Source organism: Chiloscyllium plagiosum, unplaced genomic scaffold (assembly GCF_037043375.1).
Source record: "Chiloscyllium plagiosum isolate Xiang-an unplaced genomic scaffold, Cpla_swu_hap1 HiC_scaffold_9, whole genome shotgun sequence".
Classification (NCBI taxonomy): Eukaryota; Metazoa; Chordata; class Chondrichthyes; order Orectolobiformes; family Hemiscylliidae; genus Chiloscyllium; species Chiloscyllium plagiosum.
The window spans coordinates 35,132,007-35,156,693 of record NW_028270147.1 but is presented as its reverse complement, the minus strand read 5'-3'; the positions used below and the strand labels follow the sequence as shown (position 1 = coordinate 35,156,693).

Below are 24,687 nucleotides of genomic sequence, written 5' to 3'. Positions count from 1 at the left end.
TAGCTGCTATCTCCCTACATATTTGGTCCTCTGACACAGAAGAGATTCCACTGATCCAAAATCTGAATCCCTGTCCCATACATCAGTGCCTTAGCCACGTATTCATCTGTCTTACCTTCCCATTTCTGCTCTCAGTAGCACGTGGCACTGGGAGTAATCCAGAGATTTCTACTCTTGATGCCCAATTTTTTAACCTCCTGCCTAACTCCCTATATTCATTCTGTAGGATCTCATCCCTTTTTCTACCTATATTGTTGATATCAATGTGTATAACAACCTCTGGCTGCTCATGTTCCCTTTTGAGAGGCTGCCCCGCCCCCCCCACCCCTCCAACTTTTTCCAAAACGGTATACTTGCTTGAGAGGGAGGTAGCTACAGGAGTTTCCTACATTACCTCTCCTGGCCTTCTTAGAAACCAGCATTCTTAGCTGGTCTGGCTTACATGTGACCCCAGGCACACAGCAATGTGGTTGATTCTTAACTGACCTCTGAAATGACCTAGCTAGCCACTCAGCTGTAACAATTGATAGAAAGTCACAAAAACATAACTGGAAACAAAAAAAAACCCAGCAAATGCAGGCCTGTTAACGCTTCAAAACCCTCCTCGCTAACAGTGAGGGGCAAAGGACAAAATCAGGAGTGCTATCTCACAGACTCATCAAACAACAGCCTGACATAGTCACGCTCACAGAATCATACCTTCCCTACAATGTCCCAGACACCACTAACACCATCCCTGGATATGTCCTGTCCCACCAGTAGGACACACCCAGCAGAGGTAGCAGCACAGTCGTTTATAGTCGGGTGGGAGTTACCCTGACAATTCTCAACATTGAGTCCAGATCCCATAAAATCTTATGGCATCCAGTCAAATATGGCAAGGAAATTGACCAATTGCCACATTCCGCCCACTTCACCTCAGTCCCTATGCCTCAGCTGATGAATCAGTTGTCCTCCAAATAGAGCTGCACCAGTTCAAGAAAATTGCTCACGACCACCAAGGGTAACCAGGGATGGGCAATAAATGTTAGTGATCTCCACACTCCAGGGATAAAAAAAAACAATTCTCAAAACCAATAGCAACCCATATACTCTTCCTTCTAATATCAAGTAGTCAATAAAAGTCAGTAAAATTAAAACTGACTAATGATTCAGTACATTGCTATAAACAGGGGAGATTATTCCCTCTTAGGTAAATTATTTTCATGTTTGAATCCTGCAAATGCATTCCATTTGCTCTTTGAGGTTCATACATCAGAATGTTGTCTTTTTATAGTTTTTCTACTGCTCTGTCTTCAGTCAAATTCAACTGACATACTCTGTTCAATTTTGAAGGTAAGTGGATTACCTCCCAGATATTTGTCAACCTCACTCAATTTGAAAGATCTAAGGAATGCATTCAGTATCCGTGCATTTGTTAATTTGAGATTTTATTGAACTTTCAGATTGTTACCACAAAGGGGCGCCATGACAATTTCTTACACACTGAAAGTTGCAGATGCTCGATTTGCTGGATTCTCTAAACTTCTCTTTCGTTGGAAAGGAAGTATTTACAAACTGTTGTACAAGGAATTCATTGTGTTCATCATTTTATATTCAATATTCAGTGTTACGTACAGGTAAAAGACATCTTTGCTTTGCTTTGTAATTTTATACTCCTCCCCACTGAAGTTTCCTCTTGGCCCGAAGTTTCCATTTTCAGTTTAGGGTCCCATTTCCTTTAAAAAGCATTGACATCACATCCCCTTCCAAGTACCCACAACTCCACTCCAAACATTGTTTCTTTTTCTAATTACTTGACCTTGTTGTCACCTCCCAGATGGGTTGCAGGAAAGATGAAACAATTCATCTTTCCTGCAACCCTTCATTTAAATCCCTCCAATTAAGTTGCCACGTTTCAAGCCAATATTCTAAACGTTATTCTGTGCCCATCTATCATACCTGTCATTGCTTGGGCTCTTTGCACAGCAGTGTCCTGGTGATGAAAGGGATGATAATGCAGGGCAGATAGAGTTGTGCTAAACTAATTTTTAGTCAATGTTGTTCCATGTATAAATTTTCATACCACAGCCACCTTTATGACATCCACTGTGAAAGTGAATACTATTGAACCTTGACTTTGCAACCACTTTTAACATAGTCACCTCCAACCCTTATCACCCTCCTCCAAATGATCTCCTTCTTGGCGGAACTGCCATTGACTCTGATATATAAAAGTGTTGGCAGACCTTTTCCAGCAATGTTTGCTGTACATAGCTCTGCACCAACTTTGGGAGTTCCACAAGAATTCATCATGTAGAATGCCTACTTTTTCTATCGTGAGACCCACCACCATGTTTATAATAGCTCATCTACTCCTGAAAGCCTGGTCCATGTCTTTGCCACCTCTAGACTCCCATTATCCTGATGCTTTCCTGTTTGCCAACCCTCCAACTTCCATAAATTCCAGTTCATCCAAAACTCTTCCATGAATCCTAATGCACACCAAGTTCCACTCCGGGTGCTCCGGTTTCCTCCTACAGTCCAAAGATGTGCAGGTCAGGTGAATTGGCCATGCTAAATTGCCTGTAGTGTTAGGTGAAGGGGTAAGTGTAGGGGAATAGGGATGGGTGGGTCGCTCTTCGGAAGGTCGGTGTGGACTTGTTGGGCCGAAGGGCCTGTTTCCACACTGTAAGTAATCTAATCTAATCTAATCTAAACAAGTATGGTACTACAGTCACAGGCTTCATTAGTAAGTGTGTAAAAGATTGGATGCTGAAGAAGTTAATCCAAATGTTCCTCAACGGGAAACCATGGATGAACCAGGAGATCCACTCCTTACTGAAGTCCAAGACTGAGGCATTCAGTTCATCCCACCCTGACCAGTACAGGAAATCCAGATATGACCTTCGTAAGGCCACCAGGGACACCAAGAAGTAATGCCAAATTAAGCTTGAGACCTAGACTGACTACACTACAAAGCAAAGTTAAACAGAATCACGGGCAACAGTAAATCCCCACCTGACAAGCTCAATGCATTCTACGGTCACTTTGAGTGAAGTGAAATGATGTCACCTCCCCCAACAGCCTCAGATGCACCTGTACCCATGGTTACCGAGGAAGATGTCAGATCAGCCTTGTTGAGAGTGAACCCATGGAAAGCGACTGGCCTGGATGGAGTCCTGGCCATGCAGTCAGATCCTGTGCAGACTGGCTGGCAAGAGTATTTGCAAACATCTTTAACCTCTCTTTATTTCGATCTGAAGTCCCCAGTTGGTTCAAGAAGACTACCATCATACCGTTACCAAAGCAAAGTCATGAGGCATGCCTCAATGACTACCGCCTGGTGGCTCTGACCTTCATCATTATGAAGTGCTTCAAGTGTCATGGCTAACATCAACTCCAGCCTACCAAATTGCCTTGATCCTTTGTAATTCACCCACACGTACAACACACCATCTCCCTGGCCCTATACTCATCCCTAGAACATCTGGATACCAAGGATACCTACATCAGATTTCTATTTATTGACTACAGTTCCGAGTTCAACTCCATAATACCAAACAAACTCATCTCTAAACTCTGGTATCTAGGTCTCGGCTCCCCCTCTATAATTTGATTCTGAACCTCCTGACCTGTAGACTGCAATCAGTAAGAATAGGCGACAGTACTTCCTCCACCATAATCCTCAGCACCGGTGCCCCACAAGGCTCTGTATCCAGCCCCTTACTATACTCCTTATACATTCAGTTTGCTGATGACACCACCATTGTAAGTCGGATCTCAAACAATGAGACAGAGGACAGGAAAGAGATAGAGTGCTTAGCAGCATGGTATAAAGACAGCAACCTCTCCATCAACATCAGCAAAATGAACGAGCTGGTCATTGACTTCAGGAAGCAGACTTAAGGGCACGCCCCTGTCTGCATTCGTGGTGCTGAGGTGGAGATGGTCAAGAGATCAAGTTCCTTTGAGTGATGTGTCCTGGTCCACACACGTCAACTTGACGGTCAAGAAACATCTCTGCTTCTTCTGGAGGCCCGTGTCCTCAAAGACCCTTACCTATTTTTATAGCTGCAGTGGATGCACTGGTAGCAATCTTCCAAGAATATTTAGATTCTAGAAATGTCTCAGAGGGTTGGCAAACTGCCAATGTAACACCATGTAACAGGGGCGGCACCGTGGCTCAGTAGTTAACACTGCTGCCTTGCAGCGCCAGGGTCCCGGGTTTGATTCCAGCCTCAGGAGACTCTCTGTGTGGGGTTTGCACATTCTCCCCGTCTCTGCATGAGTTTCCTTCGGGTGCTCCGGTTTCCTTCCACAATCCAAAGATGTGCAGGTCAGGTGACTTGGTCATGATAAATTGCCCATAGTGTTAGGTGCATTAGTTAGGAGTAAATATAGGGTAGGTGAATGGGTCTGGGTGGGTTACTCTTCGGAAGGTTGGTATGGACTTGTTGGGCCGAAGGGCCTGTTTCCATACTGTAACGAATCTAATCTAATTATTTAAATTTGGGAACAAAAAAAGGTAACTATAGGCCACTTAGGTTAGCATCTATTATTGAGAAATGTTAGAGGCCAGTATAAAGGATGTAAAAGCAGAGCATTCAACAATACTGTACATAATTTGGTCAAGCAGTCGGCATGACTTCATGAAGGGGAAATCATACCTGACAAATTCATTAGAATTTTTTGAGGAGATAACAAGTAGGAAGAATAAAGGAAAAAGCAGTGAGTGCAATATATTTGGAGTTCAAGAAAGTGTTTGATAAGATACCACCTATTAGACTATTTAATAAGAGCCCATGGGGTTGGAGGCACTGTAATACATTAGTGTGGATAGAGGATTAGCTAATACAAGACAGCGGATTGGATAAGGGGGGTATTCTCAGGATGACAACTTGTAACTAGAGGTACGCCACAGGAATCAGTGCTGGGGTCAACACTGATGGGAAGACAAGTGGTGAGGATGACACAACTACAAAGGGAAATAGACAGGTTAAGCAAGTGGACAAAGACTTGGCAGATGGAATATAACGTGAGGTTATGCACTTTGGCAGAATGAATACAGGAGCTGAATATTTTTTAAATTATGAAAGACTGTAGAAAGCTACATCATAACGTAATTTGGGAGTCCTCTTGCAAGAATCAGAAAAAGCTAGCATATAGGTTCAGCAAGTGATAGGGAAGGCAAATGGAATGTTGGCCTTTATTTTAGAGGAAATGGAGTAGAGAAATAGGGAGGTCTTGCTAAAATAATATATGGCACCAATTAGGCCATACTTGGATTACTGTGAACAGTTTGGTTTCCTGTCTGAGGGAAGATATAGATGGAAAGAGTGCAGCGAACATTTACTAGGCTGATCCTGGGTATGGAGGAGAGGATGAGAACGTTGGGCCGACACTCAGTGGAATTTAGAAGAATGAGACGTGACCTTATTGAAACATAAAAGATTCACAGGGGACTTGACCGGGTGGATATGGAGAGGTGGTTTCCCTTTCTGGGAAAGGCTAGGACCACAGGGCAGAATCTCAGAGTAAAGGGTTGCCCATTATAGACAGAGATGAGGAGGAATGTCTTCTCTCAGAGGACAGTGAATCTGTTGAATTCTTTATCACTGAGGACTGTACAGACCGGGTTATTATGTACTTTCAAGCTTGGGTTAAACAGAAAGTTAATCCTTAAGGGATTCATAGTTATGAGAAAATGACAGGAAAGTGGAGTTGAGGATTGAATGGTGGAACAGATTGAATGGCCTACTTCTGCTGCTACATTTTATGGTCCTACTGCATTAGCAAAAATCTGCTAACTTTCCAAAAATCCAGGATTCAATTTAAAGCAACCATAGTGTTAATGACTTGGATATTTTACAGATCACAGTATCGTGGACTTATATGTGTGGGAAGATTCTTGCCTCTGAGTCAGAAGATTGTGATGTAGAGCCCCATTGTAGAAACTCAAATACATATAAGGTATATCGACATTTCAGTACTGCACTGAGGGCTACACCATTGAAGGTTTCTCTTTGATATCATGGTCCTGCCTTCTCTCTTCAGTGGTTGTAAAATATCCCAATACACTATTTGACAAAAAGTAGAGAATTCTTCCCTGTGCACTGGTAAGTATTTATTATGGCACCAATCTCACTAAAACAAATTATCAGATCATTATCACATTACTGCTTGTGGAACTTTGTGACTGCGTTTCTCTACAATAACTGTAGTGCATTGGTTATAAAGTGTTTTCTGTTGTCCTGAGATCTACAGATAATGATGATAAAATTCTCCAAAATATTCCCTGCAAGGTCTGTAAAGTAGACAGTTTATTTCCTGTAACTTGGAGATTGGCTGATTTTAATTAATCAAAAGTGACAGTTTGAAACTTCAGTAAATGAAATAAGTAATTCAAACTGAAATATAATTAGCATTGCATTTACTACAACCAACTGTATATTAATACGTGGATAATTCTCCTGTGTCTGAGCATGTTTTTATTGCTATTTATTGTAGGTATTTCCTATCACATGAACAGAAGATTCTCTTTGAGAACGTGGCTACATATTGTGACAAACAGACCAGTCTTATTCCAATGTCATTTGTTTTAGGTCTGTAACTAAAGCTTCAGACTACTATAAAATCATTAATGAATTCTAAAATGTCACTAACAAGTTGCATTTATATAGAGCCAATAGCATAGCACTGTGTCTCCTGAAACTATATGATACCCACCAAGCTGCTCCATTTATCATCTATATCCTACCTCCCAGCATCAACATCTGCAAGATTCTCATCTTCAAATTTCATCACATTTGTACTCCATATTACAAGCAAATTCTTGCCATTCTTACAATCCTTCCATTCTCTGACACTGAAATATGACTTATTTCCTATTTCTTTTGTTCAAGCACTAGATTTGGCTGTTAAATAATTTCCTTCTGAAATTCTTATTTCAAAACTAATTTGGCATGTCTTTCCACTGCCCTAAAGACTTCCTACACAGATCCCTTTAACTCATACCCCTGGTCTCCTAAATGAATTTCTTTACTTCCGATCCACATTTTCCACTTCCAGAGAGAACCGAAATGATCATGTAGGTGAAGAGCAAAATATAAATGTATGTTGTTGGTGTTTATATTTTAACATAAAAGTAATGACAGTAATTTCCATGTCTGAGATGTTCGCGGACTGATGTGAGTCTATGTGGTGTACAGACACCCACAGTGTGGTTAAGAAGGGAGTTCCAGGATTTTGACACAGTGAAAGAATAATGATATAATTCCAAGTCAGGATAGAGTGAAGCCTGCAGGGGGAACTTGCGAGAGATTGTGTTTCCATGTATCTGGCACCCTTGTTCTTCAACTGGTGGAGGGTATGGTTTTGACAGACCCTCGGTAAGTTAAGGAACATCTTGTAGATGGCACACAATACTGTCACTGTGTCAGACTATAGGAACAGGAAGAGGCCATTCAGCCCCTCAAGCCTGCCCCACCATTCAGTATGATCATGCCTGATTCGACATTCCTCACATCATCTTTCCTGCCCTGACCCCATAACCCTTGATTCTCCTACTGATTAAGAATCTGTCCATCTCATCCTCAAATATAAGCAAGGACTCTGTCCCAACAGCTCTCTGTGGCGAGGAGTTCCAAAGACTCACAAGCCTCTGAGAGAAGAAATTCGTCCTCACCTTAGTCTTAAATTGGTGCGCCTTTATTCTGAGATTATGTGCACTGGTCGTAGACTCTTCCATAACGGGAAACACCCTCTCTGTATTTACTCTGTTAAGCCCTTTAAGAATCCTATATGTTTCAATGAGACTACCTCTCATTCTTCTAAATTCCAGTGAGTAGAGTCCCAATCTGTTTGGTCATAAAGCAATCCCTCCTTCTGAATTTGTGGTGTTGGAGACAGAGAATGGTGTTAGTATTACATGAGATGCCAATCAAGCAGAATCGATGATGTCAAGTTTCTTGAAGATTTTTAGACCTGTATTCATCTAGGCAAGTGGAGACTATTCCATTACACTCCTGACTTATGCCTTATAGAGAGTGGACAGGCTTTCGTGAGTCAGAGTGGAAGTTACTTACTACAGAGTTCAGAACCTCTGACGTGTGGTTGAGCCACAGTATTTATATAGCTGCTCCAGGTTACTTTCTCGTCAATGGATATTAATTCCCACAATGGATGTGGGAATTCTCCTCCTGGAGAGCTAATGAGAAGGAAGAGATCAATGGGTGACATCCTTTGCTCTCCAGGATTAAAGCTGTTGAGATGTTCTTTAATGGCCGCGAAAAGGCTTGAACTCATAGAATCCTGGAAGATAGGAACACGATAGACCATTCATCCCGTCAAGCCTGCCCCGCCATTCAATATGCTTATGGCTGATCATCCAACTCAATACCCTAATCATCCAACTCAATACCTTAATCATCCAACTCAATACCCTAATCCTGCCCTCCCTCCATATCCCTTGATCCATTTAGCTACAAGTGCTATCACTATCTTTTTCTTGAAAACACATGTTTTGGCCTCAATCACCTCACTCTGTGGTAGTGAATTACACAGACTCGCCACTCTCTGGGTGAAGACATTTCTCTTCACCTCAGCCTTAAACTGGTTGCCTTTTATCCTTAAACTCCCCCACCATCGGAAATATTGTTTCTGCATCTACACTGTCTAGTGCAGTAAGGATTCTTTAGGACAGCCCCCTCATTCTTCTGAATTCCAGTTAATATAATCCTAACCGACTCAACCTCTCCTCATACATCTACCCTATGAAGCAATTTGGTAAACTTTAACTGCACTCCCGCTATAGCAAGAACATCCTTTCTTAGTAAAGGAGACCAAAACTGTGCACAACATTCCCGGTGTGGCCTCACCATTGCCCTGTACAATTAGAACAATGCATCCTTGTTTCAGTACATGAACCCTCTCGCTATGAAGGCCAATATACATATTGCCTTCCTCAGTGCCTACTTCACCTGCACATTTACTTTCAGTGACTGGTGCACAAGGACACCCAGGATTCATTGAACATTCCCCTCTCTCAATTTACACCCATGCAAATAATAATTGGTGTTCCTATTTTTACTACCAAAGTGGAATACCTCACATTTATTTACATTTCACACATTATATCTGCCATGCATTTGCCCACTCATTCAGCCTGTCCAAATCTCTGCATCCTCCTCACAGTACACCCTTACACTAAGCATTGTGTCACCTGTAAATATTGAGATATTACATTGAGTTCCCTCACCTAAATCATTAACACATACGGTGAATAGCTGGGGTCTTAGTACCATTCCCTCCCCCCATTTGTGGATCCTTCCAGAACGTGCCATCTCTTCAATCACCTGCATCCCCAGTAGGTGAGAAAATTGTGTAGATTTTGCAATAGGAGGTCATGGCAATCTGCCTGCTGAGCTAGGGACACCCTATTAATTGCCAAATCTGAGCCAATCAGGAGCACGATAGCAGCAAAGTGGACACCTCTGAAAGCTAACCATTATAATCGTCCTGCCTGATCTCTCTCCCAGCAAGTCCCCCACCTGCCCCTCGCAGGTAAAGGACTTACTTTCTTACCACTGGATTTCCCAAGGAACTGTCTTTGATTAACTGGCAGCTTCTTGTGATCCAGGTCACCAATGTCAAGGCCTGTGATAAAGTGGTGACCTTATGCTGTTAATGAGCTGACCGGTGGGAAACCCAGTGAGTTATCTTGCTGGTGTGGGTAGCACATAATTGCCATCTAACATGGCTTGCCCCGCGTGTAAAAGATTTGGCTTAAATCATGCCCCATTTGTCAGAATAAAGCAATAAGAAGGCACTGGAAAATGCTGAAAATAAGCATCAGACTAGCTAACCTATTGCTTCACCTACAGAACTTTTCTTATTTAACAAGGAGAAAACAACTACAGGTACACAATACTTTTACCGAAATCCTTGGGACCAGTTGTTTTTCAGATTTTGAAATAAAAAAGTTTTTTTCAGACCCACGTGTGACTAATACAAGCGCTGAGACACAATTGATGCCTCCCAGTGCTGTGCCGTGGGTCGAGTGGGTGTGGAATTAGGTCACCTGTTTGCACGCCAAGCAACCTTGTTATACAGAAAAATACTTTACAAAAAAACCCTCAGATTTTGGAGCTTTTCGGATTTCGGAAAAAGTATTGTGTACCTGTACTTAATCCCTATGATGCAAAGCACTTTCCGTGATCTGCATTGTTACTTTGAAAAAAAAATCCATGGACTCTGAAGAATCCTTCCTGCCAAAAATGGACATGTCTAAACATGGAATATGCCCAGGTGACATGGGCAATCAGACATCAGGCATAGCCAACAATACCCACATCCCATTGAATGAATAAAAACAAAGATAACTTGTGAAGACTGGACATTATTTGCCAATTAATTGATAGGTGTTCAGTAAGTCCAGCCACTAATCAATTCAGTTGTTTCTCAGAATGCATGATTGAGGAAGAATATCTTCAGCCAGAGGAAGTGAACCTGTGGAACTCATTGCTGCAGAGGGCTGTGGAGGGAGGCCAAGTCATTGAGTGTATTTAAGAGAGAGATAGATAGGTTCTTGGTTAGCAAGGGGATCAAAGATCTGGGGAGAAGGCAGGACAATGGGGTTGAGAAACATACCAGCTGTGATTGAATGGTGGAACAGACTCGATGGGCCAAATAGCCTAATTCTGCTCCTTTATCTTATCATTTTATTATCTATCCATTGAAAGAACAATTCAATTGCAGCTCATTTGAGATTTTTCTAGCTAATCTTTTGATTAAAAAATAGCATACAAGGGAGGAAAAATGCAAAAGTACATTAAAGGTCCAAACTCCTGACAGGAGCCATGTGCCACGTGGAAATCAGCAGCTTCAGGGAAAATGGAAGGAAGAGGGAGAGTGAGAGCGAGATGGAGATTCCCACCTGCAGGGATCACCTTTTAATTTATGGCTGCTCTTAGGGCTACAGGCATAGAACAATCTGAACTGTAAAAACTTGAATACTATGCAAGAAAATGAAGAGGGAAAAACAAGAGTAAAATAACAAATTCATGGCAATTTGCACCATATCCGTGTAGTTTATTGTAATACTAATTGACGAATAGTGTGATGTCAGTCAGACAAATAATTGCATACACTGTAAACAACTGAAGTGTAATAGTGCCTGACCAATGTGTCATTGCATCACCCTCACAGTCTGATACTGCATGTGCACTAATGATACCCTGTGACTCTTAACCTTCCCGGTAGGTTTTTATGTAACGCTGATTGTTAACCGCTGGTGGAACCAATACACTAATATCCCACTTCCGGATCAGCTGATGTGTGTGGTGTCCAGTAATGTTCATGGTGTCGATGAAAGGGGCCGGATGCTGAGGAGAACGCTGATTCGATATGCCAATCTCTCTGCAGTGCTCATTCTTCACTCCATCAGTACAAGGGTCCGAAAGAGATTCCCTTCGTTAGAACATGTGGTTGAAGCAGGTAATGTGAGGAGAAAGTGAGGTCTGCAGATGCTGGAGATCAAAGTTGAAACTTTATTGCTGGAACAGCACAGCAGGTCAGGCAGCATCCAGGGAACAGGAGATTCGACGTTTCGGGCACAGGCCCTTCTTCAGGAATCCAGGATTCCTGAAGAAGGGCCTGTGCCCGAAACGTCGAATCTCCTGTTCCCTGGATGCTGCCTGACCTGCTGTGCTGTTCCAGCAATAAAGTTTCAAGCAGGTAATGTGACCCATGTTATCAATGGACATACATGCGAATATTTTATCAGAGGATACACCAGGACAGAATGTCAGGACAAAGCATACTTCCTTGACTGCATTAGTGACATTGGTACAACCATATGGCTTCTGAGTTCCATCTGGCTAATAGACTTGTGCAACCATCAGCATCACAGTCAGCAAGACATTCATGCACAGGGGGCATCACAGCTGAAGCATCTGTGTCCACCTTCAAATGCTCATGTGGCAGGCAGCTGGACAACTTTCAGGAGCATTCACTTGGCTGAATCCCTCTCCCATGCTAACTGTTGTGTCTCTAAGTCTGCACTGAGGAACTAGTTTAGCATTGACCAGATATCAACCATCACTGAGCCACTGAGATAACCTCTCTCACATAGAAATAATCATAGTTAAGTAAATGAGAAACCAAATATGAGCTGCAGCCATAATATTGTAGAGTATCCCCTCCACCTATTCTCAAACATTTGACCATTTTGTTGGTCTTTTCAAGCTCCACAAGAATGTAATAAAAATATTTTACTGCAAAGTATTGGAGAGCAATAGTACAAAGGTATTAGTTTATCTGAAGAGATACTTTCACTGAAAATATTAACAAGGATGCAGGAAAGCTTAAACATGCCCAAAAACAGAAGTCATGTAATAGATGGTCATATTACATTGTTTTGTTATTTGGACAAAAAGGATATTAGAAAGCAGTTGTGCCAGAGACAGGGTGCAAATATCTCAGTTGCTGTAGCATCTGAGGGACACTGAGTACAGCAAGACAACTGTGAGGTGTTCGCCCAATATCTACTAATTGGAAATGGGTGGAAAATTCCACAGATTCTCTTATGGGTTTGAGCTCCCTCCTGTTGATCTTCCTGCATTTATTGTACAAGATGATCCAACACTCCCAAACGCAAGAAATAGCAAATCAACTCTATGACTTCAACTAATCAGTCATTATGTCTGTTTGCGGGTTCTGTCTGCAGGTTTTATGACCAATGAAGAACTGAAGAAATTTGAAAGCCTCTATTCTGATTTTAACAAGTACTGGATTCCATGTGTGTGGTTTACAAACCTGGCAGCCCAGGCAAGGAGAGAGGGCAGAATCCAAGATGATGTTGCTTTAAGACTGTTGATGGATGTAAGCCTGATATCTTAGTCCCTCAGTGAGAAACTATAAAACAGTGGGCAGATCAATAGTAAAGTGCAAATGGTTCTAATGCAGTAGCACATATAATACAGAATTCTTCTTTGGAACTCTTACTGCAATGGGACCTGAAGGGTTTTAGGTAACCATTACTTTAATTAATCGGGTATTGAAAGCCTTTTGCCTGCTTAACAGGCTCAACAGACTTCAACTAACCAGTGCAGTGTATTGCGAGAGAAGATCAGCTATGATCTTATTGAATAGTGGAGCAGGTTCAGGGAGCTAGATGGCCTACTCTTGCTCACTTTTTTTATGCTTTTATACTGACAAATTACAAGCAATACTGAAAGCATCCACAAAAATATTCATTAAAATCTTCCCTATAATCCTTCTGTGATGTAATATGTTATTCTTTAATGTGGCAGTAGAATTTTAAAGCAGCAATCTAGTCATGCATTTCCGTATCTATTTGCCTTGTGCTGCTCTTCCTCTTTCTTCCTTAAGGAAACCACTGGCGCTCAATGGGACTTGCAATTAATGCTGAAATGCTGGCTTGTGTTTCCCATTCCCCATCCTGCAACTCATGAGCATTGTGCCAGGAAACTAAAGCTATCTGAATGAGCTGAGCCCACATGTAGGTAAGGTCAGCTGTTCTCTGCACAGCCACAGAGTGGCAGGACTGCATTACTGGCAAGGATGTGTTAAAGCGCTAGTCATGATTTGGAGCTGCCAGTGTTGGACTGGAGTGTACAAAGTTAAAAAATCACACAACACCAGGTTATAGTCCAACAGGTTTAATTGGAAGCACTAGCTTTTGGAATGCTGCACAACCACCTGAAGGAGCAGCGGTCCAAAAGTTAATACTTCCAATTAAACCTGGTGTTGCGTGATTTTTAACTTAAAGTGCTAGATCATAGATGTCACTGCACAGATGTTGTAGCATGAAACAAATATGAATTTCAAGCTGCCTCACAAACTCTAATGGCCCACATTATTATTTATATTGTATATATCAGTTAACAAAAATATTTCCCTTTCTCATTTGCAGGAATTGAACCGACACCGGGCAAAATGCAGCCTGTTATTTCACTATGACTGGATCAGTATCCCCTTAGTGTACACTCAGGTCAGAATTTCATTGAACTCCAATTCCTGATCCATTGACTCTCGAAAAGATTACCTTTATCTATTCACATAATGAAGATGCCCCCTTCAGTCTTTGATCTCAGCTGGACCAGCAGTCTCAATACTAGGATTAGCCTGAGGATTCAAGGTTAAGCAGGAAAACTGAGACTGTGCTGGTCCAATTTGCTGGATTACCAGAGCAACACACTCTTGTTGGGTGGGTCTGTGTGTCAGGACATTCTGAATTTGATGAAGCAGTTTCGTGCTTTCAGTCAATTTTCATTCCATGCTGTACTATTTGACTTGCACCGCATAAAAGTTCACCTCCAAAAATTCCCTGAATGTAGACATTTGACACAGAAATGGAACAGGAAATATCCTTTCTGAAGTATCCACATTCCATGATTGATAACTGCTGCTTCTGTCTTACCTCTCCACAGGTGGTTACTATTGCAGTCTACTCCTTCTTTGCCTTCTGTCTGATTGGACGTCAGTTTCTTGAACCAAGGCCAGGTTATGAAGAAGATAACATAGACTTTTATATTCCTATCTTCACTCTACTGCAATTCTTCTTCTATGCGGGTTGGCTTAAGGTCAGGACTTTGCTCTGAATTGAATACATTGTGTTTAGCGGGCCAGATCATACAGAATCTGGATGGTATTTTTACATGCACAAATATGGTGCAGAGTTGCATTCTTGGACCCTCCTACTGTTATTCTTATGTTGCTCCATTAGAAATATTAGTTACACGACTGGGACAAGTGTGTTTATAAATGTCAACAATCCCTTCTGATTACCTTTAACTATCTTTCCCAAAGTCTGACTGACTATGCAGCATAAAGTTGAACCTAGCAGCTCACCACTGGGTAAGGCTGCAGCCACCCAGCTTTGCTCCCACCGGAGACTCTGGTTGAGATTGAATTTGTATGCAAAGCTCTATGTCCCTACATCCAAGCCATCAGCATAGCTTTCAAATTTCACCTCAAAATCCTCAGTTTTATTACATTTCCAGCTTGCTAACATAATTCATGCATTTGTTAATTTACACCATGAATGTAATTTCCTGACTTCCTCTTAGGTAAACCTGTACTCGTCCAAAATTTGTCTCCTACATTTTAACCTGCAAGTCTTGCAAGACCTTCTGAATTCCACTTTAAGAAATTCCAACTCATCGATTCTTCTTCTACCTGGACTCAACGCTATTAAATATTCAATTGATTCTGAAATGAATCCTTGCCAGTATCCATTTGTTAGTCTTGTCTTGGTGCATCAATTTTAAAATCCTCAAAACTTCAAATCTCTCCACAGACCTGGCTTTTGTCTGCCTCTGCAATCTCTTCCACCTTTCCTCATTGAACTACTATGCATATCCCCTCTCTTTGCTTCACATCACAGTGACTACATTTCAGAAATACTTCATTAGCTATGATATACTTTTGAGGCATCTGAGATTATGTAAGGCACTGTGTAAATGCATGTCTTTCTCAACAGTAGGGGAAAGACATCAGCCATTTTGTCACACATTCTGGAACTCCCTCTAAGTCACTTGGTCCTTCAATATTTCTTGTCACCTTTAAGTGCTTTCTTAAAGCCATTCTCTGTTTGCAGTCACCTTCCCTAACCTCCCTCTTCTAATCTTGCTCAGGTTTAAACCCAACTACAAAGCAATTTGACATACAGGTATAGCACAATTGTGTTCTTGTGCAACCCCACACTATATAAAAATTGCACAGGAAAAATAGCACAAGTATTAGCAATGCAATCGCATTATAGCTAACACATTTGAAAAGTTTGCGCTTTAGAAACAACATCCCCTATTTGTCAATTGCGTTACATTTAGCAGAATGACCTGCACTTTGCTGTAACAGCATGTAACTATTAGTTTTGTACTACAGTACATCAGCACTCACACGAAGATAGGCAATTGGTAAAAACAGAACAACGGTTAAATTAGCAAAGCAATGAAGATGATTTCATATCCCTTTTCTCTCAGCCAGGTAGCTGAACAGATCATTAATCCATTTGGAGAGGATGATGATGATTTTGAAACAAACAAGCTGATTGACCGCAATCTTCAGGTACATTAACATCATGATGTTGAACCATTAACTACTGTATTGCAAATAAGGCAAGTGATTTCTTTGTAACATACTTGGACTTAGCTCCTCTAGTCCCATGTGGGACTATGGTCAACAAGATTTTGATCCATTGCAATCCCTTTCACTCCCGGACATGTAGTGACCTGCATTTTGGAGGTCTCCCTCAATTTACTGTATTCTTTGGCTGGGTCCTATTTTCTTTTCCCACCTGGTGGTGTCCATTCAACTATCATTAAGGCAGGACATGTATTCTGACTCCCGGACATACACATACTCAATCAAATCTGTCTATGTTCTGAAGGTGCCTCTGCCCATTACTGTTTACCACTTCTTCATTTGTCTCTCAAGTGCTGCCCAGGATCTTATTAGGCAACAGTGTGTGGAAAACCCAACTTGCATGACACCTTTGCTGTTCTCTTCCACATCTCACTGGTATAGATTGCAGTTGGTACTGGGATGGATGTGGAGAGACACAGTTTCATGGCCATGTTGGCGGTTTTGGATTACGTCACTATGTGGAGTTCCTGGAAGACAGATGCTGCTTTATCAATTCTTGTTTGGACGTCAACCTCTACATCACTTTCCCAGGAGACACTGCTTCTTAAGTACAGGAAGCAATCAACATCCTCCATGTTCTTTGCTTAGGCTACTGAATATTAGGCAAAAATGAGAAAATGATAAGAAGCACTGGAGAATGGATGAAGCCACAAAGATGAGCTACATGAGAGAGAGATATAAACATGAATGGATAGAATGAAAAGGGTGGGGTGTGGAGGGATGGTCACAAGAAGCAACAAATCATAATGGCTCCAAGATGGTATACCAGATCATATGGGAATTGGCTGGGGCAAGAAGCAACATATTTATCGTAATCAAAGCCAAAGACAATAGGAAGCTATTAAAGGGCGAGAAGTTGGAGGTGACTAGTTGGAACTCTTTCAGGGGAGGCATAGCCAACCTAACCGCAGCTCTAGTTAGGTTCGATGACACCAATCACACGTCAGCAGCTGAACATTAACCTGGGAGCAGTTACCAGGCAGGGCCTGATTCCACCCAGACACACCCCCATATCTTATTCCTGTAACCACACATTTGCAAAGGCTAATCCACTTAGTGTCCAGGGGTGTGCAGGCTATAGGGCAATTTAACATGGCAATCCACCTAACCTGCACATCTTTGCTCTGTGGGACGAAACCAGAGCACCCAGAGGAAAACCATGCAGACATGGGGAGAACAAACAAATTCCGCACAGACAGCTACCCGAAGGTGGAATCAAACCTGGGTCCCTGGTACTGTGACAGCATGCTAACCACTGAGCCATCGTGCCACCCAATGATACCAGAGATATCAACATACCAACATGGAGATACCAACAGAGCAATTGAGACATGCCAAGAAGAATGTCTTAACTAAGGTCACAGATCCATTCAATAAAATCAGTCAAAAATGCTTAAAATTACAGAGGATACTTTCCTTGGTTTAATTTTATTTTATTGTTTTAATTTAATCAGCAGTTTAATTTAGATTGCCAGTTTTTTGTGTCTCTCAATTCACCTAAGAGAAAAGGTGGTTGTGCAGTGGATATAGTACTGTTTACAGTTTGAATTAAAATGCTAGCAGCTCACGTGTTACAATTACCTGGAAGACAAGATTGTTATATTAGCAATTTATTACAGTCAAAACTTACTGAAGTAAAGAAGATCAAATAGAGATTTGATGTTAAACAAACAGGCAAGAATCAGTGATTTCATGTTGTATTACTACCTAATAATAATAAAAAGGTACAAATCACAACACCACGTCATAGTCCAACAGGTTTATTTGGAAGCACTAGCTTTTACAGTGTAGCTCCTTCATCAGGTAGCAGGACCATAAGACAGAATTTATAGGAAACGATTAGTGGCATGCAAGTAACATGTTATATTTAACAAACCTTGATTGTTGTTAAGTCTTTCACGTTTTAGAATGGGTTAGAACCCACCAATTCTTCAGAACCCATTCCAAGAGATTAAAGACTTAACCACAATCAAGGTTTGTTAAATATAACATGTTACTTGCATGACTCTGTATTGTTTGCTATAAATTCTGTGTCTTATGGTGCTACTCCACAACCACCAGATGAAGGAGCAGTACTCAGAAAGCTAGTGCTTCCAAATAAACCTCTTGGACTATAACTTGGATAGTGTGTAATTTATAATTTTGGCCACCCCAGTCCAACACTGGCTCCTCCACATCATAATGTGTGAATTAAAAAGAGTTCCATGTAGAATTTGTCTTGCTTTTGACACGGTTCTTCACAAATTGGCTTCTATGCAGCATTGTTACCTTTTTAAAGGAAAATAGATTGCAGGCAGCAGAATCATACATTATATTTTAGCACTCAGCACAAAACCAACCACAATTCAGTGCTGCAGAATGGTATAATGGTTACACATCATGTTCAGAATAAAACAGAAGGGGCTCTTCTGTTGTTAGAATAACAGACATGTTTATCAAGAAATTGAAGGAGCATTTTATGTTATGAAGTGGAGGTGCTGGTGTTGTACTGGGGTGGACAAGGTCAGATGTCACATGACACTAGGTTATAGTTCAACAGGTTTATTTGAAATCACGTTTTTGGAGCTCTGCACCTAGATCTACATTAAAACTGTCTGATGGTGACTTTACAAAGAAATATTCTGTGTTGATTGTCTTTACGTTGAGTATAAAATCACATATTTGAATGCACATACACAACATTGTGCATTCAAAACGGTGTCTCCATGTAGGTTTCCTTTCTCTCTGTGGATGACATGTATCAGAATCTTCCACCCATGGAAAAAGATAAGTACTGGAATGAATCCACAGCTCAACCTCCTTACACCATCGCTACTGCCAACGAGACCCACAAACCATCATTTTTAGGATCAACCTTTGACATGCGGTCAGTAAAATTCTATTTCACATTTTCATGGGAGCAATCCACAACCATATATTCATGGGACTAAGGACAGAAAACTAGTAATAGCAATTATAAATTAAGAGAACTGGAAGCACAAGTATTGAAGCTAATTAGCTCAGACTCCCAAACTGAATAGCAGCATCAACTCAGGCTAAGTGACAGCTTTTTAATGGTTGGTTTGTTAAAATCAAAATATTTTAACTTTGTTGTTGTATGTCATCTAGAGGTTTATGTTCATTTTATGATGTATAATTGATTGACAGCATCTCTCCACACCTAAATTAGGACATCCAGAGGCACTTCACTGATATGCGTCTATGTCAGTATAATGCATGCACAGGAATTCAGACAAGAAAGTACAAGCAACAGATTCTTTGGTCAGTCATATGTACTGAAAGAGAATATCTACCATTACCTGGCCTCAGGCTACCCATAGAGTTTGATAATTTTTGAAGTTCACTAAGCTTTGCTTTGTCAATAAATACAGCAGCCAATTTGAATTATGGGTCATCTCCCCTTACATCCACGTACTTATACCCAAGTTTTCTAATTCAAATACTGGTGCTACCAATTTGAAAAAAAACTGACATACTCAAACCCAACACTACATATAAATCTTTCAAACAAGAAATTCATTAAGATTCCTTATTCTTAACTGCAGGCCAATTTCTGTATCTGGCAAGAAATGAAGCCCAGAACATTTTAACACCCAGAACTTTTATAAATCCACCACCAATTTTCCAGTCAGGTTACTGTTCTCAATCAGCTTTGGAGGGCAGATCAATGGCTGGAATACCCAGTTCTTCAGTATAGGAGCACCACTGCTCCATCTTTGCCCATGAGGAAAGTGGGATCATTTTAAAACCTACTTTTTTTTGGGTCACTCACTTCTGGCCCTGATCTAGTCTGCTAGTAGGTTGGTGTAGCAGGAAATCCAATACGACCTCTTGGGTCCATCAAGCTTTACTTAGTTACAGCCAGATGATATATTATTAAGGAAGCCACCAGTTCTGGGATGAATTTTCTGGAAGGAAAGCAGATTAAAAGCCCAAACTGGTCACCTAGCAGAGAGTAATAAACTGAGTTATGCAATTCTTAGTTTCTGGAGTCACTCCCTAATAGACTAAAGATTTGACCACACACTTGAGCCAACTTGGTACTCATTCCATGAGAATCACTGACTTACTTGTACTTTCTATTCGATAGATGGTGAGCTGCATATACAATTCAGTCTCCTCTGTATTCGGCATAGTAAATGCAAATTCAGTGAAGCTTGTAAATGAACAAAGGTGTCAATCAAAAGTGACACTAACAGTGTACCACTCCGAAACAGTTCTGGTGAAGCTCAACAAAAGCTTCAGGAACAGCACCTTACCTTTTGATTCAATATACCCTTCCGAATTCAAACTGGAGTTTAATAATTTCAGATCAAAGGACTGCTCCTGGATAGCAGGATCTAGTAACAGTTTTTTTTAAATTTACAAATGTATTCATTTCTTGCCTATTTACAAATCTTTGCACCCAGCATTGTTACATTCATCATTTAATTACTGTTGCTTCCACCCAATAAACACATGTTCACTTCAGTTTCCACTTCAAACCTGTAACATCTTAAATTTTTCCAGTTCTGACAAAGTTTCTGTCACCATCTGCTTCCTGACCATTTCAGCATGTGGCCACTCCAGGGACCTCAGTAATGGGTTGACATTGTGACCATTTATGGATCTCTGAGAGGTGCAGGTTTAACTAGCTCACAGCAATGATTTCACTAGTAAAGCTCCAATTAGCTTTATAATTTTATTTATTATGAATTATGCACCACTACTCAAAATCAAAAAAGCCCCACTCCTTGCAACCAGAATGGTTCCATAGGAATTTAGAGTCAGAGTCATAGAGATGTACAGCATGGAAACAGACTCTTCGGTCCAACCCATCCATGCCGACCAGATATTCCAACACAATCTAATCCCACCTGCCAGCACCCGGCCCATATCCCTCCAAACCCTTCCTATTCATATACCCATCCAAATGCCTCTTAAATGTTGCAGTTGTACAAGCCACAACCACATCCTCTGGCAGCTCATTCCATACATGTACCACCCTCTGCGTGAAAAAGTTGCCCCTTAGGTCTCTCTTATATCTTTCCTCTCTCACCCTAAACCTATGCCCTCTAGTTCTGGACTCCCCAACCCCATGGAAAAGACTTTGCCTATTTATCCTATCCATGCCCCACATAATTTTGTAAACCTCTATAAGGTCACCCCTCAGCCTCTGACGCTCCAGGGAAAACAGCCCCAGCCTGTTCAGCCTCTCCCTGTAGCTCAGGTCCTCCAACCCTGGCAACATCCTTGTAAATCTTTTCTGAACCCTTTCAAGTTTCACAACATCTTTCCAATATGAGGAAACCAGAATTGCACGTAATATTCGAACAGTGGCCTAACCAATGTCCTGTATAGCCGCAACATGACCTCCCAACTCCTGTACTCAATACTCTGACCAATAAAGGAAAGCATACAAAACGCCTTCTTCACTACCCTATCTACCTGTGACTCCACTTTCAAGGAGCTATGAACCTGCACTCTAAGGTCTCTTTGTTCAGCAACACTCCCTAGGACCTTACCATTAAGTGTATAAGTCCTGCTAAGATTTGCTTTCCCAAAATGCAGCACCTCGCATTTATCTGAATTAAACTCCATCTGCCATTTCTCAGCCCATTGGCCCATCTAGTCCAGATCATGTTGTAATCTGAGGTAACCCTCTTCACTGTTCACTACACTGCCAATGTTGGTGTCATCTGCAAACTTGCTAACTGTACCTCTTATGCTCGCATCCAAATCATTTATGTAAATGACAAAAAGTAGAGGGCTCAGCACCGATCCATGTGGCACTCCACTGGTCACAGACCTCCAATCTGAAAAACAACCTCCACCACCACCCTCTATCTTCTACCTTTGAGCTAGTTCTGTATCCAAATGGCTAGATCTTCCTGTATTCTGTGAGATCTAACCTTGCTAATCAACCTCCCATGGGGAAGCTTGTCGAATGCCTTACTGAAGTCCATATAGATCACATCTACTGCTCTGCCCTCATCAATCTTCTTTGTTACTTCATCAAAACACTCAATCAAGTTTGTGAGACATGATTTCCCACGCACAAAGCCATGTTGACTATCCCGAATCAATGCCTTTCCAAATACATGTACTGATATACATTACAACTGCAAAAGCAGCTCTGAAAAATAAAAATCAATCTCTTTCTCATTATTGGGATCTTGGCTAATTTATGAATCAAGTTGCAGCATGAAACATTATGATTCTACACTGGCCACAGTTGCCAAAACCACAAGGGTTGATCATGACCAGAATGGAAATAAAGGCTGCTTTCTACCCAAATTAAACATTTGAAATAACTTTACTGCACAATGTAGTGAATTTATGCTGTATGTTTTCACTTTATCTTTCAGTGCGATTGATAGCCCGGTTCTCAACAGACAGGTCGAGCAAGACTCATTCAAGACACAGACTCCCTTACTCAATCGCTTCCTCAATGTTGCTGCCTCACCAACTATTAGTCTCAAAAGCTTGGGGAGGAGCAATCAAGGAGTAAATTTATTATGGAAGCATGCAGACAATTGCTCTTCCAACTTACAGTCCAATGAACTCTATTTGGTGACTCCATCTGAAGAGGACTCCAGGAATGACAACCAAAACAATCCCAGTGAGTCTTCTAGTACTGGTACTGTCACCTTGAAGGTTCCTCAGAATGTTTAAAAAAGGAAGACCTCTAACTACAATCAAAACCCAATAAAAATTAAAATGGTCTAATTGACATCTTCAAATAAAACACTTCAGTTGATAATTGCTTCAAAGAGGAGAAAGTGAGGTCTGCAGATGCTGGAGATCAAAGTTGAAACTTTATTGCTGGAACAGCACAGCAGGTCAATCAAAGTTGAAACTTTATTGCTGGAACAGCACAGCAGGTCATCAAAGTTGAAACTTGACCTGCTGTGCTGTTCCAGCAATTGCTTCAAAGAACCTTGCTTGGCAGAATCAAGTTGCCTTTAACAAATACATTCTGGCTGTTCCCAAACTTCAAATACCCTTGTCATTTGCATTCAATAGAAAGTAGTGAAGTGTAGCATTGCTGGTACACAAATGCCATACATAAAACCTTAAGAGTCTCCAACTTTCCCTTCTCCACTGATACAGGTTTCCCAGTCCACTTTGGGCCAGCAAGGACCTACTCCATACAAAAATGCCACTGGAGGCTCTGCAGGCCAATGGACTGCCTCTGTAAACACCTCCACCCAATGGGACTCTCTTGCTAAAGAGCTTTCTCTGGGATGTTTGAAGGAAAAAAAAGCAAATGAAGATGACAGTCTGGGCACAGGAGCCCAGCCGTTACCTATTCTATTACTGCCACCTTGGACTTTTAGTTGTTGCATGCAGAAAATACGAAACAAAATGGAAAGTTTTGGAAAAGATAAAAGTGACAAGGGCATGTTCACTTTAAATTTATAGTGAAACGTACAGCATGGAAACAGACCTTTCAGTCCAACCCTTCTATGCTGACCAGATATCCCAACCCAATCTATCCCACCAAACCCTTCTTATTCATATACCCATCCAAATGTTGCAATTTAACCAACTTAAATGTTGCAATTGTACCAACCTCCACTTCCTCTGGCAGCTCAATGCATACATGTACTGCCCTGTGAAAAAGTTACCCTGTAGGTCTCATCTTTCCCCTCACCCTAAACTGATGCCCTCCAGTTCTGGACTCCTGGACACCAGGGAAAAGACTTTGCCTATTTGCCCTATCCATGCCCCTCAATTTTGTAAACCTCTATGAGGTCACCCCTCAGCCTCTGATGCTCCAGGGAAACAGCCCCAGCCTGTTCAGCTCAAATCCCTTAACCCTGGCAACATCCTTGTAAATTTTGAGCCCAAGTTTCACAACATCTTTCTGATAGTATTGCACGCACTTCTGGTCTCCTTCCTCCAACTGAGGCCTAACCAATGTCCGGTACAGCTGCAACATGAGCTCCCAATTCCTGTACTTGGAGTCTTGGAGGGAAGTGGGGAGGTGTGGGTGCAAGTTTTATATTTCTTGTGGTTGCAGGGGAAGGTGGCGGGAGTGGAGGTTGGGTTGGTGGGGGGTGTGGACCTGATGAGGGAGTCATGGAGGGAGTGGTCTTTCCAGAACACTGATAGGGGAGGGGAGGGAAATATATCCTTGGTGGTGGGGTCTGTTTGGAGGTGGTGGAAATGATGAAGGATGATACAATGTATCTGGAGGTTGGTGGGGTGGTAGGTGAGGATCATTGGAATGCTGTCCTAGTGGCGATTGGAGGAGCAGGAAGTGGAAGAGATGCGATGGAGCGCATTGTCAACCATATGAGGAAAAATTGCAGTCTTTGAAGGAGGCCATCTGGGTTGTTTGGTATTGGAATTGGTCCTCCTGGGAGCAGATGCAGTGGAGGTGAAGGAATTGGGAATATGGGATGGTGTTTTTACAGGGGGCAGGGTAGATCATCATTTCCACCTCCAGAGACCCCACCAAGGATATATTTCCCTCCCCTATCAGCATTCCAGAAAGACCACTCCCTGCGTGACTCCATCAGGTCCACACCTTCACCAACCCAACCTCCACTC

General features: G+C 41.6%; 1 protein-coding gene across 2 annotated transcripts in view; it reads left to right on the top strand.

The window, feature by feature from the left end:
* Positions 1 to 22,897, top strand: part of best4 (bestrophin 4) — a 78,908-nt gene extending 56,011 nt beyond the window's left edge. Inside the window, exons 1-9 of one of the 2 annotated variants that reach the window (XM_043699027.2) lie at positions 1,468 to 1,619; positions 6,490 to 6,584; positions 11,242 to 11,475; positions 12,707 to 12,861; positions 13,916 to 13,993; positions 14,433 to 14,585; positions 15,991 to 16,071; positions 18,861 to 19,015; positions 22,497 to 22,897. In XM_043699027.2, the coding sequence (XP_043554962.1) occupies positions 1,468 to 1,619; positions 6,490 to 6,584; positions 11,242 to 11,475; positions 12,707 to 12,861; positions 13,916 to 13,993; positions 14,433 to 14,585; positions 15,991 to 16,071; positions 18,861 to 19,015; positions 22,497 to 22,803 (1,410 nt within the window). In that variant the 3' untranslated portion in view covers positions 22,804 to 22,897. Of the gene's footprint in view, positions 1 to 1,467; positions 1,620 to 6,489; positions 6,585 to 11,241; positions 11,476 to 12,706; positions 12,862 to 13,915; positions 13,994 to 14,432; positions 14,586 to 15,990; positions 16,072 to 18,860; positions 19,016 to 22,496 lie in introns of those variants that run through there. The other variant, XM_087990531.1, reaches the window with a different exon arrangement.
* The last annotated feature ends 1,790 nt before the right edge of the window (positions 22,898 to 24,687 follow it).